We start from the raw sequence: 26778 nt of genomic DNA, 5'->3' as shown, positions 1-26778 counted from the left end.
CGGCTGAGACTGGATAAAAGGAAGTATAGAGAGAAGGATGATATAATAATTTCGAGCCATTGAGAGTGAAAATGGTGGGAGATGAAGCTTCGGTGAGGAAGAGATGAAGCTTCTCCTTGATTTATACACCAACCCTAATTTTTTAAGAAGGGTAAGGGAATTAATTTGCAGTTAAACGGATTTTATTCATGTTATTTCCGAAATTCGGCAGGGGAGGGCAGCACGGAGTAACCAAGGTCCTGCATATGAATGTTGGTTGGTTACTAGTGTACTGAACGAGGCTGTATGAAAGTATTTATCACTCTCTTTGAACTACCCTTGTCATAGTGTTGAAGGACAATGAACCAGGGATTGATGGACTGGAGATGAGAGATGAAGAAAGAGAAATAAAGAGGAAGCTGTATTTTAAACTGCGTGAGTATTCTGAATACAAATTGATTGATGAAAAAAAGAACAGCGCATAGGATTATCAAAGGGAATCGCTCTGGCATGGCACTTTCTGCATCAGTAAGGACTAGAATTTTGAGTTCGGAAAAAAGAAAGCCTTCCTGAGTTAATGAGGACGAGGTAGGAGAAGAAAATGAAAGAAAAGTAAGTCGAAAAGGACCAAGGATGCGAACAAAGCACTCAAAGAAACGGCGAATGGGGACTGTTCTTGCACAAATGCCCGACCGCGTATTGATTCAGGGAAATGATAAAAGGAAGGCAGAGGGGTTGGGATGGAATGAGTTTTTAAGCGAAAAAAGAAAACTATTTCCCCAAGAAAGACTATTTGGAATGATCCTTTTCTTTCTTCCACGAATTCTTCTTCCCACAATTATGTAAGCTAAAGACTCGCTGGAGAGAGAATGAGATACGTCGATTCTTTAATACTGAGAAAAGAAAGAGAAACCTTGAGAGCAGAGTACTCAAGATCACAAAGCAAGTTTGAGGAGCATCCTGCAAAAAAAGTGAAAGATTGAATGAATACATTTCGCTCTTTTTATTTCTGACATACTTTAGAAGTCTTCATATCATATCAACTAGATAACTGAAGTCAGTAACTGAATATGAAGTATGTCAGCCGAAAACAATGGCACGCTGGTGAAATTAGACTAGCGTCTAATTATTTTAATTTTGAAAAACTCGTTTGTCGTGCGTTATTAACTTCAAATATTTATTATTATTGCTTATTCAATCATTTAACTACATTTCAATTTATTGACACTGGTCCTTCAGCCATAATTAGTTTATCAGTAGGTGCTTGTTTTAGAATTTTTTTACGGTGTCTCTTAAGCATTTCTTTACAAATTATTTAGCAAACATAATTTTATCTCTTTCAAACTTTTCCTATAATTTTCAAATTCATCTTTTAGGTCGTGAAATTGCTTGGCAACTACCACTTTTAACTGCCTGGCCGATTGCGCTAATTGTCCGAGAGATTTCATTCGTATTTAGAAATCTCCATTGAAATCAGGGACTGTTATTCCTTTCCATTTTGTACCTAATTATTGGAAAAATAATTGTCAATGTTTATAGCAGATTTAGATAGCTAATCCACGGGTAAAATGCCACAAATAAAATCGGGCCAAATATCCTTTATCTACAATTCATCTGAATTTCATTCAAGTTCAGTGGCGCCGACCTAATGGGGCCTGAGGGGGCCCGAGCCCCCTAAAAATTCATTATGGGTGTGAGGAGAAAATGTGTTAGGCTTGCCGATTTTCCCCGGAGTGTCCAGATATCGAGATTCAATTTTTCAGGGTTCTAATGCTGATCATATGACTCTTCTAAAATGCTTAAAAAACTTCAAACTCATTGCTTATAAATTTCCCGGGGCAAGATCCCAGGTTTGGGCCCCCCCAATATTTTTTGTAAGTCGGCATCCCTCATCAAGTTTACTATGCTAGCTGCTAGTAATGAATGAAATTTAGATTTATATGCATAAGGAATTTTGAAGAACGTGAGATGGAGTAACTGCATAGCTTTCTCGCACTAATACAATAGTCTTTCGACTTGGTACTGAGAGGTCATGCGACTAGGAGAAAGCATTATTTACGTGCGGGAATAACCTACCAATATAGCATAATTACCTAAAACCTTTCACTATTCCTATACTGAACGCATGAATCTCAACAGCTGGAATCTTAGGTTCGATTCTCGGATTTTCTACTTTCTCGTTATATATTTCTACTTTTCATTTCACAAAATTCTGCTGTTCATCATTATTTCCATGATTTTCATTGAAGATTTTTTCCAGCATGGAAATCTTTCATTGCAATGCAGAAGCATCAGATGTTTTCACTTGGAAGCCAAGTTTCAATTTCGGTGTTGCAACACGAAGTATTTTTTTCGTTTCCCATGTACTTTGGTATCCTTATATGTTTCAATATTGACTCATATTCTTAGAACACAAGCCTAATTTTTTAAATTAGATTGCTTTATTAGTTGAAGTTTCTGCACTATACGGATTGGGAAAGGAAAGTGATGACCGCGAAGCAATATTTTTTACGCATATGAATAGTTAATTCTCTTTCGGGGAGAGATAAAAGCGAAATTTACCAACAAGATGCTTCTGGGTAGCCTCTAGTTACGGATGGTTTGTTAATAGTTGAGCCACCGCTCGCTGAAAAAATGGATAACCGCCCGCAACACCGCAAGAAGACACATTTCCCTCCCCGGCTGGCCTTCTCCGGATTTCAACGGTTCTTTTCCAAATATATTTTTGAGCCTTTTTACACTTGCATCCGTACCCTATCGCAGCGGATAGGCCACGAAAGTAATACTCACTGTCTCATGGATAGTGCGCAAGTTTTGAGGTTTATGAAAGATTTGGTGCTTTCCCGGCGAATGGACTTAGTGAAGAGTTCTCGGGATCGCCACCGGGTCAGGAACTCCATAGCTGCCGACGATTCGATGCCCGACTCGGTCATCGTCCTCACGGCTGTGAGTGAGTGAGTTTTGAGGTTTTTATTTACTACTGTGCGTAGGTCTCCGCTAATAGGAGCCGTGCATCCGCAAGAAGTTGAATATATTTAGGCTTCTTCGATTACAGTCGTATAGCTAAAATTTAGACTATCTAAACATGTGTGTTCAAAACTGCTTCGTTTCGCGACACGGAAATAACGTAATTGAAACTGGGCTCCCGTGTGAAAGAAATGGGAAAACGTCTGACGCTGCTGCATTGCAGAAAAAGATTTTCACGCAGAAAAAAATAATATTCAGTGAAATCATAGAAAATATGATAAATAATAATAAAATGCCTTAGTCGGGAGAGGTTGGGACTAAGAAGTCCCCTCTTCCACCTAACCCCTCCATAGCGTCAATGCAAACATATTAAAAAATAGTAGACAAACGTTTACAATACAAAAGATAAACAATATACAATATTTGTGAAATTTCAAAAATATGAACAACTGTATGTGAAAATTTTGTGGAAAAAAGATTTCTGTTTGTGGGAAAAAACATGAGGATAAGGGTGTAGTATCCTTCAGCGAAAAAAACCCACTGCAGGAAAACGCCCACACAAGAAGGGGGGCGTGAAAAACCTACGAAAACCTACTTATTGAAAGCTTAAGTCGTGTTATTTGTAAAATACAACGTAGCCAATGAGGTACAAAGTACACACAAACATTACACATGCAATTAAGATATAAAATATAACATATATATGCAAGCATTCAGTGATACATATCACTTTGTCGTAGGTGCTGCTTAGTGTCATGTATAGGTTTTTGTGAAATGAAAAGTAGAAACAAATAATGAAAAAAGAAAATCCGAGAATCAAACCTACGACTCCCTAATAAGAGTACACCATCGTAACCATAGGGTTACCGCTTGTAGTGGAAGAAGATCCATTCACAAGGGAATACATTAGGCCTGTAAATATTTAGCTGCGTTTTTTGTTGAAACTATTGGTTATATAACCTCATATAGGGGGTGATTCGTGGACAGCTCCTGATGGTCTACAACACTACAAAGTTTGATTGAAATTTGAGTCCCACTTTTGTGACTCCCCCCTTGATAGGGGCGATGTGACATCATGGAGGAGACACCATTCCGTCCCATAAAAACTTCATTTCTGTTGCCATTATGGGCGCATTTTAATCAATTTACATGTACTTATGTCCACTGCGCAACGTTGAGGTGAGAGTGATCAATTTATTCTCAGTACATACCATGTAACATTTCAAATTGAGAAGAACAGCAATGAAAACTGAAAAGTTTGATTATCACATCATCGGGAACATAAATTTTTGCAAAGAGCCCGAATTATTGATCATTTTCCCGTGAGATCGAATCGATCTGCCAGGCAGGGACCCGAGTAGGGACTTTTCTGAACCCATTTAAATTTGCGGTTAAAAGTGACAACACCTCTAGACCGGAGCGCTTAAGGGGACCACGATCTTAAAGGGTAGTCCAAGACGACATCGGTCGCAAGCATCAGAATTAAACGAAGACCTAGTTGAAAGTCAACGCTGCGAAAAGATCAAAACCAAATGCCAGTAAAAGCGCCGCGCACTGCATCGACCTCGCTCGCAGCTGGAAGTGCACGAAGACCTTTGCATAATTTACTCACCTTTCCGCTCAAGTCGTGAGGAAGTCCTCAAGGACGTTTTCACGCAAACTTTCCTCTCACACGCAACTCACTCGTCACCAATCAAGAGACTTTTTCGCGGATCGATACGGGAGGAATAAAAAAGAAGGCAAGGTGACTACATTTAGGAGGCTCAAAGCCGTCCATTAGGAGTATGATTCCTGTCGTCAATTCGGGCTCAATTTAATCGGGTGGTTCTAAAAAATACCCGCTGCGTGGAGATGAGTAGAGAGAGATTGATCCATTCTCAGTATTTCTAACAGGGATGACAAGTGCAACGAAACGAAAATGTTTCGCTTTGACCCGGAGGGAAACAAAAATGTGAGGCCTGGGTTTAGTTTCGTTTCCGCACGAAGTTAAAATCAGCAAGGAGTTTTGTTTCTACCCGGGACGAGACTTTACTCCCGGGAACGTAACTAAATTAATCGAAACTCTGCTTCTCATAGTTTAAGTTTTGATCCCAGAAGTTGAGTGAAGGTAGATAAGAGAGAATAGTTTCTACCCATTACGTTTGACATACGTGTAGAGAGATTAAAATCGAGCATAAAAATCGAATGGCTATTTTGCTTTCACCGTTCTCCTGTTCGTGGTAAAAATATGAGTGCCACATACATTAGAATGCATACATACTAATGGCGGTAGGCCGAACCTCTACTTCAATCAACCAAACTTCGTACTCGGTGTGTGGATCGAAACTAAGCTGTTCGAAGATGGTTCGAACACTGGTCCCGCTGGTGCGATCTATGTTTCGCTCCGTCCCAGAGGTTTAGTTTAGTTTCGACCCGTAGTAGTTTTGACTCTGATTTCATTTCGACCCAGAGTTTAGCGCCCCAGGCTTAATTCTTTTTCGTTTCGTTTCCACATTTCGCTCCCGGGAACGAAACTATTGAAATTTCACTGTTTTTGACTTTCGTTTAGTTTCGATTGCCATCCCTGATTTGCAATATAGTATTAGCAATCGCGGCGAAAAATATTGGTGAGTCATTAATTCCATAGATCGCAATATCAATAAAATCATATCAGAATTTGGTTAGTTCTTCAATTATGTGTGAAAATTTATGAATTTACTTTTCGCTGTAACAAACGTTTTCGTATATTATTTCAAACTGAACTTTTGTGAACAATAATTGAGTATTCATATGTCCCATTCCCCTAATTTACACCATTTAGACAGGTATCAAAATTGTGATTGGATAATTTATTTTGTTTTCCGAGCAACATGTAATAGATAATTTTATCACTACCATATCAATTTTTATAGTTTCAAAATTCAAAGTGACAGTATTTTCATCTATTAAGGGATTTACGGAATGACAATCACATATTATTTTGAGAAAAATACCGAATCCTGTCATATTTCTCTCTTCGCAAAAATATTTAAGCCGTCTTAATATCCATAATATGCCATTAACTATTGCCACTTATTTCCAAAGAAGCAAAGAAAATATAGCCGTTCAAATAATAGAAACAGAAAAAAGAGAATCAAGTATTAGAAATTCCTTAATTAGATCCTCCTCTCCTTTGAAATATAAACTTTTCTCGTGTATCCGCATGCGTAAGAAAATGTAAGAGCGCCGACGTTTCACCATTTCTCAAAATTACTGAATCGCTCTTTTTTCATAACTTTTTTTCTTTCTCCATCCAGAATGTATAGAAACGCAGAAATAACCACAGACAAGGTTACGAGCAAAGGCTACTTCGGTTTTGGAAAACCTATTCAAAGCAAAAATTGCGAAATAGCAAAGCCTAAAAAGGTGGATGACAAACTAAAAAAACATGAAAATGGAACGAAAAAGAGACGTGATCCATGATCCGTGATCCAACGTGCAATCTAATATTCCGTACGCACACGTGTTAACTGTGGCGCCAAAGGGTACCTGCTTGCATTTTGAAGAATCAAATCGTTAAAAGCTACGCTGCAGCAGAGTGGTTAATATACATATTAATTTTCGAAAAAGGGCTTCATGCTGCTTCTGAAGAACTACAAATAGCGTAATAATGGATTCTCATTTGGTTCTAATCTGTACTGAATATTTCAATTCGACATCTAATTGGTAGGTGGTTTAAGTATGAGTTCCAAGATTTTTCCACGAAGATCAAACAAACAAGAAATTTACTTCATAAAAACGTGGTATTTAAGGTTGTACCTGCGCTTCCAAACCTGTAGAGGGTCAATGTATTAGACGGCGTATTAAACCGTTTATTGTCGCTGCGCTGACCACTTCCAGCCCATGCGATCATCCCTGATAACGAACGTTAACATCAAACTGAGAGTACTAACTCTCAAACAAGCATTTTCATTAATATCTAATTCCATTGCTTCATATAATAATTTTTAAAATGTCAGTTAAGGCACTTGAGGCAGTTATGTTTCACCAAACTTTTAAACCCGTGGATGAGGTTAATGTAGCTGTGTTGCCTTTCGATCAGCGCGCAAGGAATTTGAATGATCACTTTTGATTACTAAAATGTAACGCTAACTCGCAGGAGCTTTGGAGTATATTTCAAGATGAATTTAATAAGTAAGGCGACTTTTTTTTGAAGACTAATTTTGTTTGAAAAAACTTGGCATTTCTTGTGGGATATTTTCAAACATTCCTGCTTCGTCTCGCACTAGGTGTTGAATGCTACATCGGCCAGCGGAATGGCACCGTGCAGGTCTACAGCAGGAATGGCAAAATAAACTAAATGAAAGTTAAAAACCAGTAAAACTTCAATAATCGTTCGCAGGCTACACGGAGCTATTAAAATGGCGTCTGTAACGAAAGACGCATACCAAAAAACGGGCAGTGATTGTGTCTATTTTGGTGGAAAATTATAGTACCTCATATATTCATAGGCGTTTGCAGCATGTAAATAGTGATCTGGCAGTGGAAAAAAGCACGGTGAGACATCGGGCAACGCATGTTTCATAATCGCCACAATAGGGTAGTTTCCTATTATTTTTTATTGCCTAAATCGATAGATTATAACTCCTGGAGTGCGTATTTCACGCTTTTAGATTTTTTAATGACGATATCTATTTTTCGCGATGAAATGAGTGAAAATTTTCAAGCGCGCGAAATAGGAGATTATTAAGACATGTTTCCCTGAGCTCTGTGCCTCATGCATGCATTGGTAATCTCAGGCGATGTAAAACTCCTATCTACTCGTATAGAAACTAGGCCCCTGTGACGCCACGTGGAGTCACATCGCATAAGCGCCAATCTGGCCTTTTTCAAATGCGGTTAAAATTGACCATTGCCATTCGTCTGAACTGGGATTTCTAAAACCAAATAATTTGTATATTATGAATACACTAATGATGGGTAACGAATCGCAATCAATGCCTTTCGTTTTCTTTGATGAAGGAAACTACCCTATTTGTCCTCATTCAAAGATACTAAACTGTTAAAGAGGATCCCGTACAGTATCGGCCTCCACTATGCATTTCATTCATTATGGATATCCTTTACTAAAGTCTCGCACCGGAGGGACCTCGTGCTTCACCTTCGAACGGTTTAGCTTTGACCCACACACCAAGTACGAAATATGGTTGAATGAAGTAGAGGTTCGGCCCAACGCCATTAGATGCATGGGGCACTCATATTTTGTCCACTAACAGGAGAACGGTGAACGGAAACTGGCCATTCGATTTTATGCACGATATTTTAACCTCTCTACACGTATGTCAATGGTAATGGGTCGAAACTGTTTTCTCTTATCCGCTTTCACTCAATTTCTGGGATCGAAACTTAACTATGAGAAGCGTAGTTTCGATTAATTTAGTTTCGTTCCCGGGAGTAAAGTTTCGTCCCGGGTCACTCAAAGGAAACATTTTCGTATCGTTTCACGTGCCATCCATGGTCTAAAGGCTCACTCTTTGTACTAGGCACTAAGCCGTAGTATTGAATGGAGGCTGCAATGAAAAATAGTGCAGTGTAGCTAGAAGATTGGGGAACAACATGGTGCATTTGAACGCTATATGAAACAATCCCTGTTTCAGAAAAAATTGTGTTGCATTACTAATTGAGCTGCCCTCATACAAACAATTACTTTTTATATGCAGTCGTTGCAAGTGAAAATTCTCAAAGTTGTAAATGTTAACAGTAATTCGATAACATTTACTTTTTTTTTACATAAAATCACCTACGGGCAGACTACTCTCTGGAGCAATCACCCCAGCGAAGCTCTCGAAACCAAACCAATCAAATGCGCACGGCTCAATAGAGTGGGCGAGCCCAAGCGAGCGGTCTGATGATTTTACACGGTTCTTACTCCGGAAGCTAGCGCGCCACATGAGCAATACCACTGAACATACGTGTCAGAAACGTTCATTCAAAATTATATTAAACACAGTTCCCAATGCTATGCATTTGAACGTCACACTAGACGGCGTGATGGAAGAACAGCCACATCTCGTGCGAACGGAATTATTGGAGAACAAAGCCACCCAGATATGTGCTTTTGAAAATAAAATGAGAAATGCAGAAATGTGGATAAGAATCAAAAAGAGATTTCATTCATTTATTTGTTTTACCTATCCCAGACGAGGCCAAAATCCGGCCCCCTCTTCCTCTGAGCCAGAGCTCAGAGAGTGGTGAAAATAATGACTGAATCACTATTTTTCAACCAGGTTGTTTAACTTATTGCTGACAGCTTCAGTGTAAAATATTCACCATATACAAGGAGAAAGACTTTGCTCCATGGACGGAAAGAGAAATTCAGTCGTGCGTCTAATCATGGTCTGTATCAGGATAGGACGCCCGAGCTGGATTTGAATCGATAATATTGCTCGCGCTAAAATATGCGGGGGGAACTAAAAAGTATACACGTTTTTCACGAATTATGAGAATTTCTCAAGCTTTACCGGTTATTAAATGTCTATACAGTGGAAGCACGTGTAGTGTAGTGCTAATAAAGAATGATGATGATAAAATGGATCGAGTAAGTATTAGGGTAGTGCTAGCAGGATTGACCGTTTAATATTAGGGATGGACGGATCCAGGATTTTTTTCGGATCCGGATTCGGATCGGATCCTTGATTTTCGGAGCCGGATCTTTCGGATCCAAATGCATTTTCAAATTCCTGACGCTGAGATTCCACCGATGATTGTTCAATCTCTTGGGAAGAGTCGCACTATGTTCCAGTCGTATTTTGCCTTTTTTATCTTCCACGGCTGAAATCTCCTATGTAACCTCTGCTACAGCTTTCAAATAAAACGGTTAATGAGTAGGACAAGAATCGCATGCGACGGCGCATTCGAAGGGATAATCGTACCTCTTTCCACCCTTATGGGGCGTTGCATTCGCTGAAGCTATTATTTAAAATTTCGGATCCAGATCCGATGTCTTCCGTGACTTTGGATCCGGTGTATCCGATGAAGGGCAATATCCGCGGATATTAGTTCCGAGGTATCCGATCTGACCATCCCTATTAATAAATATTTCTTCTCGAGACACTAAAGGGAAGATGAGACAACTTGGTCGCCCATATTTTGTGGCATTATCGCCTGATAAAGACAATCGTCGGTGAATAGTTGGACGGGAGAAAGGCCGAGGCACGGCCACAACTGATTTATTAAGAATGTACAAGAGAAGAAATACGTCTCTGTGAAAAAGCTAGCTGGTAGGAGAGCGGATGTAGAGTCAAGCTTCAAACGTTTCTTAAGCCTCGATACCACGATCATTTTTCACATATAAGTCCAGTGATCATTACTGCTATGCTTTTCGATGACAGGGAAAATAATTGCATAAGTCATATTTTTCCGTAACGCAAGGCTATTTAAACATTCTTTATGCTTTTTATCATAAATTCTCTACAACATTACAAGCATTACATCTACATCGTCAGGTCTGTCGCACAGCGACGAAACTGGTCGTTAGTATAATCACATGAGTAATTTACAAAGTTTTTTATTTGAAATGTAGCAATTTCACCAAGTCACTCCTCAAACCATCAATTTTCTGTGAGTCATCGCTTGAACAGTCGTTGCTGATCTAAGTAAGGCCATTGAGAGACCGAGGAAAACACAAAGCAAGCACCACCTTCAAACTTAATTCGCCAGGAGGATCACTGGCGAAACTGTTATCTTCGACAAATCTGGTTGCGGTGTAAGCCGAAATATTTCGATTCAAAAAACAACATAAAATCCAAAAGAAACTGTTTTTGTTAGAACGTAGGAATGCAGAGATCAGAAACTATTATTGCTTGAATTTTTTGTTCACTTCAGATGCTGGCAGAAAAAAACCTCCTGTTGTGTAGAGAGATATCTGTCTATGTAACTTCGCAGTGGCGGATCCAGGATAGGGATAAGGGGGGGGGGACACATATTATATTGAAAAACTGTTCTTCTTTCTTAGATGAAAGGAAAGTTTAGTAATTTAAATGAATAAATAAGCAACTTTAGGAGTAAACCATAAAAGAAAGTCTAAGGATACTTTATGCAGCTAACTTTTGAAGCATAATGTTAATGTACTTAGTGGGGGTATAATCCTAGCAGTAGTGAGGGTCCGAACAAAATTACAATTCTATCAAGCGTAAATGGATTTAGACATTTAATTGGGGGGGCTATAGCCCCCTAGATTCACCACTGTAACTCCGCGGAGTATAGGAGGGAATGGCACAAAAATTAGTTAAATCTTGATGTAATTTCTGTTTTTTCTCTGTTTCCTCTGAATATTGCCTTTGTCTTCTTTCCATTATTTTTGAGTATTATTTAAAATGTGGCAACTTTATTCATGGTCAATACTTTGGATTGTTTCAACTTTACCACTTGCATAAATATTCACGTATTGGCATTGTTTTCAAGAGTCGTTTTTAATGCCATGTGATTTGCATGATTGAATTTTGGTGCATGATGGTGAGTGATCATGCCACACCAAACATCCTCTACGTGGCTCCCATGGTGTTCTGTACATGCTGATGATCTGATTTACCTAAGTAAAGAGAGCACATCTGTCTACCGCTGAGATTTTCAAGGGTACATAAATTTCTACTAATGTCATAACTGTGGTCCGAAAAAAGAACCTTATCTATTACGTTGGTAATAATATAAGACAAGCGGCTGAAGTAACCCAATTTTACCCATAAAAAGCCCATAAGCAAATTTTCAGGTGGTGAGATATCAAGTTGCACTATGGCAATGTTGTAGGATATCAAGTAAAAATGAATGCAACGAGTATCCCTAAGTATTCTGAATTCAACTCGAAAATGAAAAGTACTGTCACGGCGCAGCATGAAGATAAAGCTATACAAATGCATGCAGAAACCATAGCTGAGGTACAAAAAAATGAGCCTTATCTATCACGTAGGTAATGATAGAACACAAACCGCTGAACTGACCAAACTGTATCCACAAAAAGCCCATGAGCAAATTTTCAGATGCTATTAGAGAGATATAAGGTTGGAAAATTGGTGATGCCGGGTGCGAGACCAAACTTTGACCTGATTTATCGAATAAGTAAAAATAGAACTTCTTGGGTTAAGTTATTCCGAAGATATATATCTAAAAATCAATTTGGTTGAATAACTTCCTTATGAGAACAAACTACAACTCAGATAATATCTAATTGCCATACTTTCCTCAAGGAAAAGAGACATTTATTTTTCTACTTACACTCAAATTTAAAGAGGAAATCGAAGTTAGCATAAAATAGATTTAGTTTTTGGAATAAGCATTCCATAACACGAGTCATGAATTTTAATGTAAGTAGTAACACATTAAGATGACTATCCATGATAATATATATATCCGGTTCACCTCTATGACAATGTTATATTTAAATCTACTATAATGACTATGCTACTCTAAAATTAAATTTACTATGGCAAATTTTCCACGATTTTGTACATATTATATTGAAAAACTGTTCTTCTCAGATGAAAGGAAAACATATTAATTTAAATGAATAAATAAACAAGTTTAGGAGTAAGCCATAAAAGAAAGTCTAAGGATAGTTTATCCAGCTAACTTTTGAGGTATTATGTTATGTGTAATAGTATGTATATTGTTCAATTATTCTATTAGTTTTTGTCTTATAATATCCATTAAATTTTTCTATTTATTACTGCTACATCGAAAACAGCTCCATTGGCCTTTTACAATGGGGTTTTTAACTTAAAAAAAAACAAACGTGCATGAACACACATATCCTGGATAGAGGAAACCTATCAAAGCGAAATTGAACCCTCTTCGAAATTCTTGTGAGGTAGGCAAGGGCCTTGGAAGCGCCGCCGTCACCGGGGTCGGCTATTGACAATGTATCGAAATATTGAAAATTTCTGAAATTAAAAAATTTATTGAAGCCTAGGTTTCAATGTCACTACATCAATTTCATTACCTTAAAGGTGATGAAATAACAATGAAACCTAGGTGGTAATAAATTTTATGATCGTGGAAAATTGCAATTATTGATTTCAATATGGAAAAATTCCACTCCACGAAGCTTAAATCAACGAATTTTACTAATATCTCGAAAATAGAGTCCCATTAAACGCTTGAGAAATACATTTATCTTCTAAAATCTCAGTATATATCACATTGCGAAGTTTGAATGCGATCTAGGTGCATTCTCTTGGATCTAGTTAGTGGCATTTGGATACCTTCCCTTGCTAGCAATTTTCACACAACTTTTATTCACCCAACCGGATTCGACACTTACCTTGTCATTATCATAATACGCAGAATAAATGGTGAATGAACTTTATATGGAAAATTAATAAGCCGTCATTACTCCCATAATCAAAGAGCAAAAGTTTCATTCCAGGAAATTTCCACAGAATGCGTGATTAAACCATACCTCAAGTGAATTAGACTCCTAAAAAATAAATTTAAGCCAGAGAGGAAAGTTGGATAGTATTTGAAGGATAGAGGGTTTTCGTGCGAGGTGTTTCAGCCTCCAAAATAAATATAACTAATGGGGGCATGGTAATTTTTATCAAAGTTTTCGATAAGTTCATAAATTTTCAGATTCATCGTAAAATAAAATCGATAAATGCTCTTGGTTTCTTTATTTATCAATACGCTATGTTCAGGCGTGAGACCACTAAGTTATGGCTTAATCAAAGCAAGGTAGGTGAGACCTGGAGTGATAAGTGCGGAGAAAAATCGATATCCTTCGCAAGTAGAATCCACCCCGGCGCCAGTTAAAAATGATCAGTTTTTTCACTTGAAAGGTTACACCTAACCACCTATATGAGTCAATTTCGAGTAACGAAATCCCAACGAATTGTTTCTTGAAAATTCACTTCACCAGAGTTGTAGACATTGTGCGCCGCCAATGATTTTTTTCAAATCAAGACACAAGGAGTATTTATTATATATACCGTTGATATACTGTAGGGTATTGATACGAATAAATCAGCAAATATGCGATCAGGGATGCATCTACATGTACAAAGGAATCCGCGACACCTACACCACACGTGTAATGATTTGTATTCATTCTTTTAACTTTTCGTTATGATCATTGTTCTAGTTGAAAAATTAGTACCGAATACATTTATGTTTTATGTATGCTTTCTTTGTTATTCTAGCTTTATTCTTGTGTTTTTCTTCCCTCTTTGGCACGAAAAACATTTCTCATGAGCCGAATTTCTCTGGCAATTGGATCGGTGACGCGTGCATATGGAAACACTTTCTCATAATCTTGCTTGACTAAGGTTTTCTTACCTTTCAGTCATGTAAATGACAATAATAACTTTGATACTCCACACAAAATAACTTTATTCACAGGACTCGGGTTTAGGTGTAACAATTCACAGTCAGAACACCTTCGAAACCAGGGTCCCCAGAATAAAGTTATATTGTCCGGAACAAAAAATTAGTTATTGCCATTTACATTGAGAATCAGTTCCATGAAGTCGCGGCACAGATCGACTTCTTATTATATCTTTCAATCGGTATTTCCAGCGGCCAATGGAGTGAAAAGGAAACATCGCGCAAGAAGACAAAATTCCAGTGGTGAGTGGCAGGAGGTGTTTGAACACTAGCCGTTATCACGTACGAGAACTCTAAACGCGCGCTATTAGGGCTCCACCCATAATTTCTTGAAGGTTCCAAGTAGGCTTCCGCGGAGATTGTGACGATAGTCAGCGATTCTTCCGGGTTTCCTTCCGCGTTTATCCATTTTACTGGACAAAATTTCGCCAACGTTCCAGTTCGCTTCCTCAGGTCCACTGAAGTGTCGATGCAGAAATTTGGTCGTCTTCATATACACCCTGTTTGGTGCCTATTTTGTGGAGGTGTGCCCAGATTGGCCGAGATCTTTGAAGACCCGTTTCCTCGGGCAGGCGAGAGTGTAGCCGTATTCATGGTTGAAGTTCTTGGGTGTTTTAGAGATTTCAATTGCCTCCCTGATGAGCATTAGGTAGTAGTGGCCTTCTTTATTCTATAGAGAGGCGTTGTCGAAGTCAATGTTGTGGGTCGGTCTACTCCATTGGTGTTCCACCACCGCTGACTGGCTGAATTGTCTATTTTTTACGGCCCTTTTGCGTTCTTGGACTCAGCATTTTAGAAGTCTGGCCGATGTAGGAATCATCGCAGCTGCATTTAATCTGGTATACTCCTCCAATGATATCTTAAACCTCCATAAGTAATTTCATATGACTGCTGGATATTTCGCCGAAATGGGTCCCCAGCGAAGCTTTTAAGGAATTTTTATTTTTTTAGCATTAAATAAGCGCCAAACAGGGTGTACATAAAGACGACCAAATTTCTGCAGGACTTTAAAAAAGTCTGCTAGCGTGGAGATGCGTGCATATTGAACCATTCATTCCCACTTTTTACTTCATATACTATTTAGAATCACCTGGTACAGTATTGAAAAGTTATCAAATTGGATAGAACACATATGAATTTTGGATTAAAGCCCTATTTATATCTTATTTTTCCTTGAAATTCGGATCTCTCTGAACGTCAGTGACGCAAGCGGTATCTTCAGTAGACCCATCTAAATGCGCGGTGGGTGACAACACAATTAGACACCCACTGAGTTCTCTATTGTAACAATCGTGCGCTTGGAGGCTGCGCGCTATAATTAGATCGCTTGAGAATTTAAAAACGAATACCTTTCACAGCTCCACTGAGAACTTTATCTGAGAATCGCACAATATTCTTTCGTCCATCAGAAACGATAAAATAAGAGACACGGATTTTGCTGAACGGATTGATACAGCTAGAATGGATACGTATGCTTTCTTATTCTCCCAAAATATAACGGATTTAAATGTATGTTAGGTAAGACTCGCAGGTATTGAAATCATTCCAATTCGCTCCTTCTCTTTTTCAAGTTAACGGTTGGTATCATAACACAAACCGTTAATTCGGAGTCCGACAAAAGTTGTATAGTAAGAGATTTATTTTTTCGGATAAAGAGATATTGGAACTCTCATGGTCGAGTATCTGGAGTGTTGCAGTCACTTTAAATTGGACAGAACCTCGACAGATAAAGATTCGCGGACTTCCACATCAACTGACCCCAGCCATGTCAAAATGGTGAACGATTTGATGCAGGAAGATCCCCTTTTAAATGTTAGGGAGGTAGCCTAAGAAGTGAAAATTAGTTTTGGATACTGTCAGACAATTTTAATAGACATTGTGGGCATGACGCGCATCGCATCAAAATCCCTCCCTCGTGATGGCGTTTCCACCACGATAACCCGCCGGATCACACGCTGAACGTGACAGAGTATTTTGTTGCCAATAGCAGAACTTAATGCTTGATGCCGCAGCTGCCCTACTCCCCAGAAAAGTTGGATCGCAATATATTTTGTTTCCAAAGTTAAAATGAAGGTTGAAAGGGCACCGATTAGACTCTATTGCGGACTTTAAAACTAATTGTACGGCGGACCTGAATAGGATCCTTAAGGCGGCTTACCAGGCAGGGTATGAGAGCTGGAAGAAAGGTCGGCAAAGGAGTCTCGTGAGCCAAGTCATGTACATTGAGAGTGACAAGTTCGATTAAGCTATATCCGTCGAAATAAACAAGTTATTAATGAGGCCGGTCTTTTTTGATCACACCTTGTACAGCCCAATTCATTTAAAAGCTTTTTAACGATCTTTGTTTGCTCGTGAGCATGTTAAAAGCAATTTAGTGCGCAATTAGATTGACGAGGATGAAGATATTTCTGATATAAACGGCTTAACCTCCCCAACACTGATTCCGTGGAGTAGTACTATTGTTGAAGCTCTGACATACTGGCAAAAATGTGAAAGCCATAATTTCCCACTTCACGCTCCTATGTACATGGTAAACATAACCATTGAATTGGGCACCCAAGAAAATCTGATTAAACACTATGATGGTTAAGCATCTATTTTATGCATCCTTTGACCTCGGTGGGGACCATCCCTGTAATCATTCAATGTTTACCGTTAAAATATTTGTAAATGCGGTTTCTCTGGTGCTTTCTAGGTTTTTCCTATACTTATGAACCTAAAACATGGTATTTCCAACGAGATATCCAGAATTTTGTTTTGCTCGAATTTATTTAACATGGAAACCCCATGAGGAAAAATCAATTTTTTATGACTCACAATATGGTGTCTAAAGGGCAAAATTGTAATATATAGGGTACACTCAGCACACACATCAGACAAGGCTGTATGCCTTGTTACGTTTCACGGAAATCGCACAGCTAAAAGTGTCTAAAGTGAAACATAAAAATGTTGAATCGAAAAAACACTTGTAGATTTCATGTAGATAACTTTAATCTCGACCACTGATGATGTCGCCAGCGATGAAACTGGTCAATTTGAGGTATCTATGCGAAATCTACCAGGTTTTCCGGATTCAACATGAAGTAATTTCACGAATTGACGCCTCAAAATATTGATCTTGAAACCTAATAAAATGAGACATGATTAAGGGGAAAGTCTGCAGAGACATTGAGAGATGATAGAACTTGACCCTTTCGAAATAAGGGCAACGAAACAATGCTTATCTGTTCTCAAACGCGATACGATTTTTTTCTCCCCATGAAACTTTCAGTTTTATTAATTAATTATCAATTAATTAATAATTTAAATAAAAATAAGTAAGAAAAATGTGTAAGAATAAGTGCTAATTACTCGGAAGACAAGGAATGATACCTTCCTCGTCACATGGGCCATGGTAATCCAAATAAGCCAGATGAATACCCGACTAATTAAAAGCTGCGCATTCTAAAACAGATATCAATATAATCCTCAAAAACATTCATATAAGCTGTTATACCTAAAGTAATGAAAGGTTTATGCCGTTTTGAAAATCATGGCTTCAGTGGCATTTAGTTAACTCACCTGGAAAGTAAATGGTCTCATTATGAAGCGATCTTATACGGAGTGAAGTCACAATATAGCTAGTATATTTATTCTAGGGACAAATTAATGGATATTTTGTGCAAAGGAGATCTGGGTGTGAGTAAAATGATCTCTAGGTGGGTGTGAAACGATAATTTTACCTCTGAAAATGTCGGTGAATGGAATTTTATTAATAACGCCACGCGGCACGTGGAAATTACAAGAATCGGGGGATGATTTACGCGAATTATTTGGGCGTAAATTGGGAGAATATTTCTTTATGGTAGTACGGGATGGGCAATGACAGTAGCGGAGAAATCAAGGACGGAATCTATCAAAATGTGGTTAATTTCAGTACAATGACGAGAATCACGTGGATGGATGATGTGAGTGTTGCGGATTTCTTAGAAGAGAAGGAGAGATGTTAGGAAAGCCTTGAGAAGATGACGGAGCAACTTAGTGGGATATATTACGAGACATAATTGTGCTGACTACCGTTGAAGGGCAAGTGGAAGGAGAGAACGGCAGACGAAAGTCTTGGAATGAGATACATAGTGCAGGGGACGAATCATGTAAAACATAAGGATCATGTTTCTGATAAAAGATGAAGCACAGGTGAATTGAATGGAAAGCTGCGTCAAACCAAATTTCGGGTCGTTTAATGTTGATAATTATGTTGAAACATGATAGCGACGTCGTAGATGGCATGCTCAGCAAAAAATATAGGCTTGACATTGCATTGCTATCCTAAGTATATCAATTACATAATATGAACTCTGCAGCGAAACAGTTATAGAAATACCATTGTTATCCATGAAATTCCGATGCAGTTTGCTGTATTTAAATAAAGTGCTCTACCGGTTAATGGAGGTTTACATGAAGCTTTTCGCAGATTTCCCTGGTCCGTCTCCGATCCCAACTCGCAGTTCCCGTTCTCCATTAGTCCCTCCTTCTTTCATTTTATCTACAAAAAAATCTATTCTTTCATTCACCTCTATAGTTTACCTAACATTCTTCCCTCTGACACCCACTCTTCAACATACCCTCATCGCTGCAAGCTATCCCTCCTTCTCCTTCGTATCTCATCTAGAAGCTGCATTTTCTCACCCACCATGTCCAGCACTACGTCACTCTTCCGCCTTCATTTCCCGGAATGATTTACATTGCATGAAATTTAACACAATCAAATCACCTCTTCTCAAGGTTTCAGCACGCACTATCATTTTTAAGGTAAAATATTTCTGGATGGACATTCTTGTACCTTCAAAATGTCATCGCGAGGTGAAACATAGGCCGGTCGAAATAAAAGTGTGGAAAAAATACCAAGTTATTTCACTATGTCAAATACGAGAATTCGTATTTACAATTTCCACAGAATCATCCCGGAAACTATCTTTTAGCATGACAAATTTTATCGTGGAATGAAAATCCTAACAAAATATACAATTCGCTTTGACAGTCCGCAATATACCGGATCAGAGAGTAAGAAATGGAGCTTGGCATTCCTACCTGTTGAGATGATCAGCGAGAGCATTATCAGGGGCGTCAGGAGTCCTTGGATTTCCGCCATCGCTGCTGTCCTTCTGAAGTTTCCTCTTGCACAATTGGGCCAGCAACCACACTCAACAACACTTCACTTCATCTGTTATCTGTTCAAATATTTGCCATGGGGTGACAGCACGCACTGAACTGTGGGAAAAGGAGGAAAAAGGCTATTTCAGACCTCAAAACTCAAATTATTCACCAATTAATAGTGGCACAAAATTTATGCGGATAATGATTTTCAGGAAATTATATTCAAACAATATTAGTATTAACAGTTGTTATAAAATATAGATACGATGTCTTCATCATATGTATACAATTGCCATATTCTCTATTTGACACTTTTTTAAAGATAAACGGTATATAACGAACCAATTTGACTTCTTTAAAGGTCACTCAAAAACGACGTCAGTAATTTACACTGGATGACATGTAAATCATTCATCAGTCGAATAATGGATTCGTAAGTCATTGCTCAATGCGAAAAAAATTATATCTTTTTGATAATAATTTAATTTCACAAAGCCTAGACGAAACTTATCCTTCCAATTACTTCGGCAAATAAATTCAAATCGAGCAACGAGGTTTCAGTGGATTTATCAATAGCTACATGAAACCAAATGTATTAAAGGGAAGGAAAATCATTTAAGCTTATCGCAGACTGGTGACTATTTATTGTAATGATTAAATTACTAGAAAAAGTTTAAAAAATTGAATAGGTAAAATTTCAGAATTACAAAACAATTACAAGCCGAAAAAAACTATTTCCTATTTTAAAGTCTAAATTTCCATGAAAACTATAAATCTTCCACTAAAGCAACGAAAAACAAGTTTCCCCCAAGATAATTGATTGATGAAGTAAATATTCAAAGAAAACAATGCACTGCAAAATGATAAAAGTTATGCACGTCATACAACCAAGATGATAAAAAAATTGGCCTCAAAGGATTACTTAACAAATAATTTACTTACCTACCACGAGGTGATTGAGCTGATCATGTGAGGGAAAGCTACACATAAAGCCACTTCAGTAAAAACGAACATGTGTCACAGTCATTGAGCCATGCGAGAAATGGAGTGGATATAACTTCTCAAACACACAATTCTACAATCAGATGGAACGAGTAATTTGCGATGATGATGACAGAGTATTAGGAGGAGCAGTTCGAAGTTTAACCTTCCTGCGATTAAAGTAAACTTCACTCAGAAGGGCAAGTTTTTGCCACAGCCACTGAGCTATGCGAGTAATGGAGTGGATATAACCTCTCAAACATACAGTTCTCCAATCAGCTGCACAAGTAATTAGCCATGATTAAGACTCAGTATTAGGAGGAGCAATTCAAAGATAAATTTCCCTGCGATTAGAGATAACCACACTGTGAAGAGCAAGTTTTTACTCCCCGAATCCTAATATTGAGCACAGCCCACAACTGTTACACACGCTATATTGTCCTTCACTAGAACTGGTAGACGGACTTTTCTCTCCCTTTTTCGCCAGCAAGTTTCGATTCAATTGACCTGAGTGGATTTTTACAAATCATATCGCTATTCGGTTTCAATTCTGGAGAATACAGGAGGAATAATTAACCGTCGTGAGCATTTAAAGTGATGGTTCTCGCTTGGATGGGACCCGGCATAGCATTGGCTGTTCCCCTTGAAGTTCGCCGGCTGCCGCAAAGGCGCCAAGTGGATACCGGCCGCAGAAGGCGTAGGCCTCGCCCCCAACTCCACAATCCTCATTCCATTCTCCACCGCTGCGTCGCCTCCACTCCTCTCCAAGCATTCCTCGACAAAATTAAAGCAATCCTTTACCTCTCGCCTCCTTTAACTTGCAACTCCCAAAACTCGCAAAATTCTAATCACTCATGGAAATGAAGATTATTTGAACACGAGGTGCGTCAAAGTTCATTCTCTAAGGCTTCCAAATACTAAATTATTTTCGATTACATCGATCCCAAATGTAAGTAATATCATATTTGCTTGCACTAGGGCAATGCGTAGGAGAGTATTTGACCTCATAGGTACATAAATATGTGTACAGAGTCACTCCTTTCAGGTGTGGGAAGTGCAGAAACAATATTTAGGCCGCACAAGGTCAGCCGACGCAGCCTCCCGGAGAACAATCAATTTTAGACGCTTTACATTTCACACTTTTGGCTCGAGAGCATAACAAAAATTTGCACGCAATTCGTCCCCAATCAGGTCATCACAACGTCACTTCGGCAAAAAATACAGAGAAGAATGGACAACTTTGCAATAGCCACTATCGAAGTCACTTGGGATTGTCCAAAAATACAGCAGAATAAGTGAATTCTAACAAACTCGATCGTAAACGCTGTGGCAATTTTATCCACACGTCCACTCTCTTCAATGATGACGAGAAAAATGACGAGAACACAGTCTTCAGTGACGACCTCAGAGTCAACTGGGATATCCACAAAAAGATAGCGCTGATGATGTAAAGCGGAGTATATTTTGTCTTATTTGCGTAATTCACCGGGAATACATGGCTCGAATCGAAACTTACTGGAATGACACACCCTTTTAACTTCACCGGCTGGTCACTTTGCGATGAAATGACCCATTCTCCTCGAGTGTACCGTAGGTCAAGAAAAGATAAGAAAAAAAAGAACCTCCTTAGCTCACGAACACGCCGACTTCCCTTCCAATTACTCGCCGGCAGCTAAGCACACGCTCAGATTCCTTGGCTAAGGCTGTCGTGAAGACAGGTTGGCTCCAAAATTTGTCACGGATTGGAGAGAATAATCATTTCTCCGTGCACTTGGAAAATAACACTGATCGGGGGTGCGCTCCACGCCCACTCTCAAAGGAGGCCACCCTCGCACTGCGCGGAGACGAGCCACGCCGGCTAGGACGCGAGGGGGAGGAGAGGAGGGGAAAAGAAGGCGGAGGAGGGGAGGGTGCCACGCGAGGGGGCTTGAAGAGAGAGAAACCTCCGAAAGTCGAACGGGGCGGAGCGGCGGTAATGCCTCGTTCACATTACGATTGTCCGAGCGATCGTCCCAACGATAGTTGGCCTAACTTGCCGTGTGACTGCATGTCCTGACAATAGTTGACGTAGCTACTTTGCCACTTTACCACTTTACGATGGTTAGGCGCTGGGAGACCGGAAAGGAAGCGACAAGAGAAAGACGAAAAGCTCGTGAAGCTCTATTTTTTTCAGGGATTTGTCCTTGGAAGGAAGAATATGGGCGGAAGAAAAATTATTCGGTAAATACACGTTGAACACAGTAATATCTTGTCCCTGTATACCTCAACAGCTTTGCTAACCGTCAATTTCCCGTTCACTTTAGATGTCAGCACTAGATGGCAGCGCAGGTTTTAACAATCGCGGTGTGAATGCAAGATAGTTCCGACAATCGCTGGAACAATCGCAATGTGAATGAGGCATAAGCGCGGAAGACGGCGGCAATATTCCAAACAAGGAGACAGCGTAGAGGAAGTCCTATTCTATTCGATTGAAGGCTGATTTCTGTCGGTCGCATTTTAATAGGTTTTCTAAAATGTCCGCGGCACGGTGATGAGTGCAATGCGATCCAAAATTTTCCTAATATTCAGCAGGACAGTGTTTGCAAATGCAAGGAATAGCATTGAATAGTTATGAATTTGATAAATCATATCATCATGAATGTAAATTTCAGTTGAGACCCCTAATTACAAAGAGTGCAAAAAGTATTCGGACGGTACTTGTCTCCAGCCAATTTTACTATTTTGACTCCGTTGTACTTGTTCTTTGGATTCAACATGGATGTATTGTTATAATTTACAGCATGAATCAAGTGTTACATTCGAAGCAATTCGAAGTTTAACCTCCCTGCGATTAAAGTAAACTTCACTCAGAAGGGCAAGTTTTGCCACAGTCATTGAGCCATGCGAAAAATGGAGTGCATATAACCTCTCAAACATACACTTCTCCAATCAGCTGCACAAGTAATTAGCCATGAACAAGACTCAGTATTAGGAGGAGCAATTCAAAGATAAATTTCCCTGCGATTAGAGATAACCTGTGAAGAGCAAGTTCTTACTCCCCGAATCCCATTATTGAGCACAGTCCACAACTGTAACACACGCTATACTGTCCTTCACTAGAACTGGTTGACGGACTTTTCTCTCCCTTTTTCGCCAGCAAGTTTCGATTCAATTGACCTGAGTGGATTTTTACAAATCATATCGCTATTCGGTTTCAATTCTGTAGAATACAGGAGGAATAATTAACAGTAGTTTTTATGTTTACAGCATTTATGGTAAAGGTTTACATATTGATATAACGAGAATTTGTTGCTACTTTGCTATAAATGGAGTCCAATAGATGAATAAGCAAAAAGTATTCGGTCTTACGCTGCAAGTCGATATACACGCGTTTATCGGAGCCCACCGGTGTCATTGCTGTCCAGCTGTGGGCGCATATGCTTCCCCTTGGCTGTGGCGAGGTGAAACGCATCTTTGACCGAATGGCGACCTGGAGTGTTGACAGGCATAAGACGAAAGGAAACTGAGACGATTAAAGCTGAGCAACGCATTAATATTTTAAACGGAAGATAATTGGCCCATGAAATAAGCCATGCTAACATATATAATCATATAACTCTGACATGTAAATACTTTGTGACGCGAGAAAACTTTTGTTTTCTGGTAATAAATGCGTAATATTCCATCTTAAATAATGCTAATGCTTTTCCTAGTACAAATCGAAACTGAATTGGATGTCAAACAGGCCAGCGACAGCATATAAAATTTAATATTTATTTAAATGTGCCAAAAGAATACAATTGGAAGACCATCCTCCACGTTTCGCGAAGGCAGTAAGAGTGGGGGTGGTTGAGTTGTGGCTTGTGCATACATTGCGAGGCTACGGTTAAATCATAGGCGGCCGATGAAAATAGATTCGCAAATTCTTTGATTCTGCAGCTTTATATATTTTTTTTTGACACATGTCCAATATTAAAATTTTGCTTTGTCAGTCACTCATTTGCATTTCTTTTACCGGGTAAATATCCTCGTTTCAGGCATACCTTTCAAACAATCATTACCATCGCCCTCCATTTGGGTCAATTCGCAGGTCTGCTTGGCATTCCGCACAAGTTTCCTCGTCTAGGGGTCATGCAATGAGGATTGATTGTCGAAGGTATCCAGGAAATCAGAATATAGGCATTCGCCTGCCTGTTACTGTATTCCATGTCCCCTTACAACTCCGCTGTCTCCCAAAGGGACACGCTCCGACTGATTCGGCACGCTATTCATTCAAATGCCTTCTTAAATACATATCCTCATTACACACATTCATAGTATAACAATCTTAAGATTGGTATACTGCAATACCTCCATATCTCCCTAGTTTCAAGGTTGTTCATACCCCCCCCCCTCCAGGGGATCATCCCGTATCCTTTGTAACGTTTATATTTCTTCGTTACTTAAAAAATTTAATTTACACATAAATATTAAACACAAATAAAATTAACGCTCAAATATTATGAAGAAAATCGGGCGACAACACGTACAGCAATTTTTCAAATTTAGTTGTCACGTAATGCATTCAACACACTTGTCTATGACAGGTTCTCACGACGAAGACCTGTAACTACGACACGTTCTATTACTTCACATATTTAAATTTTGACACAGATTTCCAACACACTTTTTAAGTTCTTCCGGAGAAAAATCTCGGGAAATACGACACCCACACCCGCACGCCACACTTCCATACTTTTTACGAAAGTTTTTATTCTCTCCAGCCATTTTGAATTTCCCTTACAATCACCATCTATCTACGCAACTCCTATTTCTGGTTTCCTGTGGTCTCTATCTACATGAGTAGTCGTGCCCTAGACGTTGCGGCGTCAAAATATAAGCGTTACACCTTCTTGATCTGTCTTAGGTAATTGTCCGCTGGTATTATTCTGGGAACCTTTTCTTAACATTGCAATCCTAGGATTGATGTCCCTCCATTTCCTCTATCCCCGTTTTGCGATGAGCTGTAAAGATAAGCGCAAACTTCCTAACACGAGCGAGGCTTGGAATATTTACAGCAGCGTATAGCAAAATTTAGGCAAAATTTACTTGGCAAATTTGGAGACTTGGAAAATTTCTTAGACGATGTGAAATATACCTTTCGTTTAGCGTCACAATAAGGTAGATGGGATCACGTGAAGAAGAAAAATGAAATAGACTGCAAAAGAAAGATTTATCATGTCCCCCTTTCCTCGTACTATCAGGAGTAGCGACGGTTTCTCTATTTAAAAAGAAATGATGGAAACGCTATCAGATGACTCATTGCATATTTTTCAATTCATATATTTTTTGTTATAAGTGCATTTATAAAATCATTTTTGAGCTGTTTTGGACTGTGTTGACGTTAAAATTCTGCATCCTAACACCCCACGGATAAATATTTTTACTATAGTTTTAAGTTTAGTTATAAGGCTTAAGTTTTGGCTTTCAATAAGAGTGTATTTGTTCTGACCTCTCGGGTTTTAAAGAGCGATTTCCCCAAGATGGGAGCTCACACCACCAGCATGAATAAGCACGCTTTGTTTTCGTTATTACGTGTGATTTTATGATCTAGTGGTATGAATTTACGGATCATGCTGCATGCTGGTAACTGGTCATCCCAAGAAAGCTAGCAGAAGCGGCTGGCAGGGTATTTTGTCGAAGCACTTTAGCCATCTGAGTCGACGGCATCTTCGCTTGTTTCAATAAATTCGTTTCACGGATCACCCTATCTAAGCATCATTTTCAATAGGCTCAATTTGGGTCGATACGCGGGTCAACTAGGCAATCTGCCCTAGTTCTATAGTTTATAGGCACACCAGGAAGCGGCGCAATTCCAGAAAGCGGAATATAGGCACCGGTTTCACTATTTCATCCACCGTCTCCTTCCCGCTCCAATGTGCCCGCCCGAAGGACATCCTCATTCCCGGCCAAACGGAGAATTAACTCCAAAAGGCCCCAGCAGGGGGAACATCAGGAATATAGCTAAAGGGGATCCTCAAGTCGACCTATTCATGTGTCGTCACCTACCGCGCATTAAAATGGTTTTACAAAAGTCACCACTCGCGTCGCTGCTGGGGAAGGCGGTCCGAATTTCACGGAAGACATAATGAAATTCATAATGAAATTCAAGCCACAAATGGTGATTAATACCCACAATCAGTGGCGGATCCAGGATAGGGACAAGGGGGGAACCTTCCAGCAGTAGAGGTGGCCGGAAAAAATTACCATTCTATCTAGTGTAAATTGGATATCCAAGGTTGGGGGGGCAATAGCTTAGATCCCCCGCCCCATAGATCCGCCACTGTCCACAGTTTAATATGTAAATCCTTGAAAAAGACATATTATGTCAAGCCTATGGTCGGTAGCGGAGTTATTCACTAAAGT

At 39.2% G+C, this 26778-nt stretch overlaps 1 protein-coding gene across 3 annotated transcripts in view; it reads right to left on the bottom strand.

Moving 5' to 3' along the window:
* LOC124165690 (hemicentin-2-like) overlaps window positions 1-23280 on the bottom strand; it is a 56586-nt gene extending 33306 nt beyond the window's left edge. For 2 of the 3 annotated variants that reach the window (XM_046543174.1, XM_046543175.1), the window contains exons 1-2: window positions 20356-22217; window positions 19348-19527 (exon numbers count right to left, since the gene is read on the bottom strand). In XM_046543174.1, the coding sequence (XP_046399130.1) occupies window positions 19348-19408 (61 nt within the window). In that variant the 5' untranslated portion in view covers window positions 19409-19527; window positions 20356-22217. Of the gene's footprint in view, window positions 1-19347; window positions 19528-20355; window positions 22218-23214 lie in introns of those variants that run through there. The other variant, XM_046543176.1, reaches the window with a different exon arrangement.
* Window positions 23281-26778: the final 3498 nt, after the last annotated feature.

This window comes from Ischnura elegans, chromosome 9 (genome assembly GCF_921293095.1).
Source record: "Ischnura elegans chromosome 9, ioIscEleg1.1, whole genome shotgun sequence".
Classification (NCBI taxonomy): Eukaryota; Metazoa; Arthropoda; class Insecta; order Odonata; family Coenagrionidae; genus Ischnura; species Ischnura elegans.
The sequence above is the reverse complement of the archived record's forward strand: the minus strand, read 5'-3'. Positions and strand labels throughout refer to the sequence as shown.